The sequence below is a fragment of the Lathyrus oleraceus genome, chromosome 3 (assembly GCF_024323335.1).
Source record: "Lathyrus oleraceus cultivar Zhongwan6 chromosome 3, CAAS_Psat_ZW6_1.0, whole genome shotgun sequence".
Classification (NCBI taxonomy): domain Eukaryota; kingdom Viridiplantae; phylum Streptophyta; class Magnoliopsida; order Fabales; family Fabaceae; genus Lathyrus; species Lathyrus oleraceus.
The window spans coordinates 378266692-378273813 of record NC_066581.1 but is presented as its reverse complement, the minus strand read 5'-3'; the positions used below and the strand labels follow the sequence as shown (position 1 = coordinate 378273813).

Sequence of the window (7122 nt, the reverse complement as noted above, 5' to 3'; positions counted from 1 at the left end):
AGGTTTAACCAAGTCGATAAAACTTCTAAAACATACAGTTAGATTTGATCAACGCTACAAAATTATTATAATTAAAAATGAGAAAATTTGCACTTCTTCCCCCTATAACTAAACCCTATAACTTCTATTTAAGTCACACACTCAATGTTAAAGAAAAATTCTAATTTACTTTTTATTAATAAAAACAAATCAGAATTCTAATTCCCATCATCTTGTACGAACAGTAACGGCCCCTCCCCGTCTAGTCTCCATAACCACGTCGTGAAAACCCAACAACCTACAACTAACGCCGTTCACTGCCGTTACCTTCACCGGTTTTCCATAAACCGGATTAACGGTTCGTCTGGACGGCGCAAACCACTTATTCTTCATGAACCGGGTTTTTCTCCACGGCGGAATTGAAAGTTCTCTAGTCATAAAACACCTCTTCGCCGCATCGCACAAAATCGTAACAGTTCGTCTCAGCTCCGTCTCTCCTCCGACGAAAACGCCGGGAACGGAGCTCAACACCTCCGAGAACTGCCGCGTCGGCCTAGCAATTTCAAATTGAGCGCGAAATTCTAGGTCCACGAAATACCGCCGCGTGATGAATCCTGTTTGCACCACGTCGATGAACTCATAGCTACCGGCGGTTATAGCGCCGTCGTAAGCATTCCACGTGGTAACACAAACCTCCGCGTCGTGTCCTCTCTCTCTGAGAAACGCCGCCACACTCTGCCTGAAATTAGAAATATTTCGCTCTTTTAAAAACGCGAAGAACTCAATTGCTTCCGAAACGTGTTCGAGAAGCGTGATTCTGTAATGATCCTCATTGTTTGATTGCACAGCGTTTAACCTCTTCATCATCGATGAGTCGTTGTCTGAGTCGACTCGGTCCATTTCAAACTCGTTAGCCACCGAGTCATCGTTGCTGTTGGTGTGTTCTTCAAGAAAGCCATGCACTAGAGCAGAGAGGGAGATTGACTCATTGTCGTCGGATAATGAGTTGAGATTGCAATGATCGGAGGCGATAAGTCGAGCTCTGGCTTCTTCGTCGAAGAAGCCAGAAACTCGTTTGTTTCTAGAGAAAGCTGCCATGGATTTTTAGGTGATTTTGAATAGTGAAAGAATTTAAGACAAAATGTGAGAAGAATGAATGATATATTGTAGATTTGGGTTGAATTACGTGGTTGAGAATGGTGGTGGCGGTTTTGAAGTGAAGGAAATGGAATAGTTGGAATTTTGGGTGGAGAATATTCGTGGAAAAGTGTTGAGTGGTTTTATAATTTTCTCTTGCATGTTCATTTTTATCTTAATCTGTTATAAAGATACTTGGCATATCCGGAACAAAATGGATAAATCCATTATTTATTCGGGTCGGGTGTTAGCATTAGGATCGAGGGAATATGTTATAGTTTAAAGTTAAATACTATTTTAAAGAAGTATAATTATAATTAAATGTTTTTAACGATTTGTCAACTATAATTAATTAGTTAATTTAGGATGTATATAAATTAAGCCTAATATAAAAATTTACTAATGATATCAAAATGTGTGCTTTAATATTTTTTTATAAAATGAAATTATGCAAATTTAATTTTGGAAAATTTTAACTTGTACCCCTACAATTAACCCCATATCCCTACAAAAATTTAAAAATTCCCATTTTACCCTTAATTGGTTTTAACCAATTTACCATTTCATTTTTACCATTCGGTCGAAAATTACAAAAATTACACTTTCACACCCCTCGCACCGGAACTCCTGCAAAAGAACTTCCGGTATGTATTTTTCCAAACCGGAAGACTTTAGGAAAGACTTCCGGAACACAAAAAAAACAAACCGGAACACTTAAGGAAAGAGTTCCGGTTCATATAAAAAAAAATTCAAAAAAATTTGCATACCGGAATTCTTCTCCAAAGAGTTCCGGTATGCATTATGTGTGTTCCGGAAGTCTTTCCTAAAGTCTTCCGGTACGTTTTTTTTTTAATTTTTTTTTTTTTTTAATTTTTTTTTTTTTTTACAGAAATGAAAAATATACCCTATTTATATGAGGGTATTTTGGTCAAAAAAAATTTAATGTAGGGGTATGGATACAATTGTAGGGGTATAGGGTAAAATTTTCTTAATTTTGTTATTATTTTAATCTTTAACTTAAATGTCATCTGTTGTCGAATTTTAAGAAAAATATAATTAATTTTATGTTTGTATTTTACAAAAAAAAAGTAATTAAAGAAAATTATAATAACTCAAGGGATTGTCTAGTTATAAAATGCCTTAACACTATCCATATTAACTTTTTTTCAAAAGTATGTTATATTTCTTTGAGATTAAAATTAAGAGTAGGAATAGACATAGTCGAGTTAGTCTTTGTTAAATTTGAATCTGACTTGTTAAAAAATTTAAAATCTAAGTCTGACCTATGGTTTAGCAGAAACTTATTTTTAAGATTGGACTTAGCCTTTTCGAAAGTCAGATTGATTTACTAGCCTACTTAAAAGTTTATTTCATTTGAATATTTGTAAATAACCAATTCAACTAATATTAAATAGACTAATAAATTAAAACATCGACGAGACTAAATATTTGTGATACTACTTGTTTGAGAGAACTTATGAAAATAACATATGACACCAACTTTTGACATTGTTCATAAAAAACATTTCAACTAATTTTGATAACTTTTTCAAAACCAAGTTTTATTTTCATATTTTAATTCAAAGTACAAGATACAATATAATAATAATAAATTTATTCATGTTGATTTAAATAGGTCGGTATGATAGACTTAAATGACTTTATTTATGGCTCACGGCCTAGCCTTTTTAACTAAATAAGCTTATAAAAAAGTCTAGGCATATTCTATTTTAAAAAAATCAGGCTTATGCCTGGGCCTGTGTAGGCTAGGTCATAAGTCACGGTTAGTTGGTTTATTCCCACCCTTAGTTAAAATAAATGTCGGATGAATGAAAAAAGTACTTTAATTTGATGTATAAGAATGTAAGATATACAAAATTGTGCAAATTATATGGGAGATTATACTTATAAGTCATATTATGAAGTTATGGAAAAAAGTGATTGAACATGGATTAAGAAAATAGACTAAAAGTTATTGATAATCAATTTAATTTTATGGAATGTCAACCATGAAAGCAATTTATTTACTACGACGTGTAATAAAGCGGTATCATATGGATTAACAAGACTTATCCTTAATTTTCATCGACTTGAAGAATACTATGATAGTGCTCCTTGAGAGATTTTGTTGAAAGTGCTATAGAAGAAAGACATTAGGCTTTCCTATATTTGACCTATCTAGGACATGTAAGAGGGGATCTCGACTAGTGAGAGGACTCAAAGTGGAAGCACATATGACTTTTCCATAACAATAAGATTACACCAAGGTTAAAAACATGAACCATTACCTTTTTATTTTACTTTTGGATGTACTTACAAAACACATTCAGGAGCTAACAATGAGGCATATAATTTTTGCAAATGATATGTTCCTACTTGGAAAGTTGAATAACTTAAATGAGAGGTTAAATTCTTGGACACTAGTCTTTGGAGCGTATGAATTTTGCATAAGAAAAAGTAAGACAAAGTATATGGAATGTAAGTTTAGCAAAGGGAGAAGCCATTTTAACTTAGAAGAGAAAGTTGGAGATCATATCGAAGTGATTTAAATATATTGGATCCATAGTAAGAAACAATGGAGAAATAGAATGATACATATGTACCTTTCAAACTAAAGGGAAAATTATATCGAACATCTATAAAACCATCGGTGTTGTTTGAGCTATAATATTGAGCAATAAAGAATCAAGATGGAAATTAAATAAGTGTAGCAAAGATAAGAAGGATGTTGTGTTGGATGTATGGTAAGACTAGATGATTTCAGATTAAAAATGAGAATATTAGAGAGAATATTATGGTATCACATATAGCAGAAAAGATGATGAAAAATATGCTTGAGTGGTTTGTGCATGTAGAGAGAAGACTTGTGAATTCTTTAGTAAGAAAAGTAGATCAGGTGATGAGTAGTCAAATAACTAGAGATAGATGAAAATCTAGAAAATTAAAAGATAGACTATTAAGAAAGATCTCAAAATTAACGAGTTAGATAGAAATATGGTATTTAATAAAATATTATGGCGTAATTTGATCTATGTAGCTAACCATACTTAGTGGAATAAAGTTTGGTTGTTGGTTGTTGAAAAAAAGTTTATAAGTATAGAAAAAATTTACACCAACACTTCAAATAAGTAATTAAATAAAAATATAAAAATTTGTTCTGGACCGACCAAAGCCCCAGATCGCTAAGCCCCAAATTTATGCCAATCCACTTCACATGATCCAAAGTATAAAAGTCACTTCACGCGAAATGCAAGGGACCCAATTTTGATATCCATTTTCACTACACTCATCTTGAATCTTTAACTGACTTGGGTGTTAGAGTGCTAACCTTGCAGGTCCATCCCGAACCACCGTACTGGAGATCAACACTACCTGTTTAGGATTCCACTTCATCAAGTTGCACCTAATTCTGGTTCCAGGACAGAATAGTGGCACCATGTGTGGGAATTGACTCCTAATTCTCGCGAAAATTCCATGAATGGATGACTCTAGATCAAAACTTAAATTCGTATTAGAGTCACCGAAGAATAGAAGTAATCACCTCCAAGTTCTTGCATAAGGTCCCAAATAGACCTTCCAATCTCACATCACCTCAATTATCCATCATCAACACGATCCTTACTATGACAATTTCGAACATATTGCATGTCTGTAACAACTTCTAAAATGGATTAATTACCATAATACCTTCTCCTTGTGGCAAAAAACCTCTGAACAATGAATGGAAATCATAATGCACTGGAACTAATAGATCACAACAAAGGTCATGTCGCACCAGAGTTACTAGATCGTGACAAAATAAACCAAACTCCAAATTCAGAATTATCAATGGCTGCAGCGGTTACCATTGTGAATCATGTTATACGCCGATATGGCGTGAAGTGTTAAATATTCTAACTTTACTATACCATATCATATTATCACCATTCAGATCCACAACACTATTATATTCGGTGGCGATCTGTCGATTAGAACACGTATTCCACCTAGCAATTTTGACAATGAGTCAAAAAATGCACGAGGCTGTTGGAGGAATGAGGAAGTTCCAAGAATAACAAATATAAAACTAATAGTGTTCGCACCAGTTTCCATTGCTGATAAATGTCCTTACGAGATACCTCATAGGCAATAGAATCTTGGCGATAACTTCCGATTTGATGCAATCAAACTGCCAGATCTCACCAGAACGGAACCAGGCATACGTGATAACCAAGATCTTTTAGTTTTTAGTAACTATATAGATTACTCTAGAGGAACGGTGAAGATCCCATCCTCCATAAATGTACGACTATATCGAGGTAATAAAAATAATTATCTTCCTCATAGACCAACAATCAAGTACCGTTCTCTATCATTTTTATGTGTATATAAGGCGATATGAAAACTAGTTCGTTTGTGCAAAAATGTAAAATATTTTGATTTCCTTAATATTAAAAACAAGAGTCCAAGACAATGATTCTTGTCCTCCTATTCTACTCATACAAATTTCCATATCTATTATAACAAGAACTATTTTTTTTTTGTAGAAAATACTAAAATTAATGGTAATAACCACTTTCGTCGCCGCGTCACCAAACTTTAAACTCACAAACCGTCTACTTTTGCAACATGAGTTACAACTTTAGAGATCTTTTACACAACAAAAGTAATCTCTTGATTGATTCATAAATGATTTCACAATCTCGAAACCAATCGTTTGAATTTCTAATTCAGATATTGTTTACGCCCTTTCTGTGTATAACCGGTATCTGTACATTCTTACTTTCGTAGTGAACATCTTTCCTTTGTAAAACAGAAATTACAAAAAAAAATATCATTCTCATAACAATTAATATTCGTACAATTTGCATGAGGTATGTCTGTATAATTCTCCTCATGTCTCAAACTCTAATCGATTTACTCGGATATGATTAATGATGAAACAACACAAACATACGATGCATTAATTATAAAAATAGTAAGTTAGAACCTAGAATAAAGTAAATGATTTTGAAATTAAGAATTCTTCAAATGGAGACTTTTGATCCAACAATAAAGTAGTAAGAGTAAAACGCATTAGAGAAAATACATCTGGAACACTAAAAGATGAACTTGAATCTTGCATAAAACTTGAATAGAATTTTAGAGTAATTTATTTCTATAATAATGCTTCGATCCCCTCACATCTCTTACACTGGTGTTTTTATATGTATAATGGCACTAAAGTGGCAGTTGATTGTAGTGGTAAATTTTTTGAGATTAAGTTATTAATTAACTTAACTCGCAAAACAAGAGTCGCCACCGCGCTTTTATTGTTTCCAAAGGAAAATGGAAAAAGTACGAACAAAACCCGAAAAAGTTTTTAAATAAAACTAATAAAAAGAGATAAGGGTCCGGAGGTTAGTTATGCAAAAGGAATGTATTAGCACCCTAAACATCCATGGTACTCCATGGGAACCTCTTTGAAAATATGCACGTTTTGGTTTAAAAAATGTGTTGTTTGTTAAAAGATTGGAGGGATGGGAAAAGAAGCATTTTTCTTATTTTTTTGTGGTTGCCAATACTTTTAAAGTCTCATGCCTACGTACCAACAAAGTGAAGTGGAGGATCAAAACCTCGTAGTTCGTGGTATAAATAACAAAAGGAGTCTGTTTTGATTCATTTTTATGGATTTTTTTTTTATCATTTTAAGGAGAATACTCAATCAACTACTCACTCACAAGTATGAGAACTTTGCATCATCATGAAAATGGCTTCAACTTGGATAAGGATTAACAAGTATGCCACTAGCTCTCACAAATGGAAAATAATTATCATCAATACTATGGAGATAGGAGAATTATAACTCAAATATGGAAATGACTCATGTCTAATACCTTGAGAAAAGTTTTAAAAGGAAAAATGCACAAGGGCACAAGATGGTTTGAATGAGTTATGCATTTTTTTAGTCTTTTGAAATTGGTCTAAGTATGATTAAGATGGATTGGTATTTATTGGGAAAAAGGTTTTGAAAATCACTTGACAAAA

The 7122-nt window shown here is 33.0% G+C and overlaps 1 protein-coding gene across 1 annotated transcript; it reads right to left on the bottom strand.

Moving 5' to 3' along the window:
- Positions 1–207: 207 nt before the first annotated feature.
- LOC127131353 (uncharacterized) lies at positions 208–1077 on the bottom strand. The gene has a single exon (XM_051060278.1). The coding sequence runs from the start codon at positions 1075–1077 to the stop codon at positions 208–210; it is 870 nt and encodes a 289-aa protein (XP_050916235.1).
- Between the last annotated feature and the right edge of the window lie 6045 nt (positions 1078–7122).

What these genes read in the sequence shown, in the direction of transcription:
- LOC127131353 (XM_051060278.1), bottom strand. Translation starts at nt 1,077, where the DNA reads ATGGCAGCTTTCTCTAGAAACAAACGAGTTTCTGGCTTCTTCGACGAA.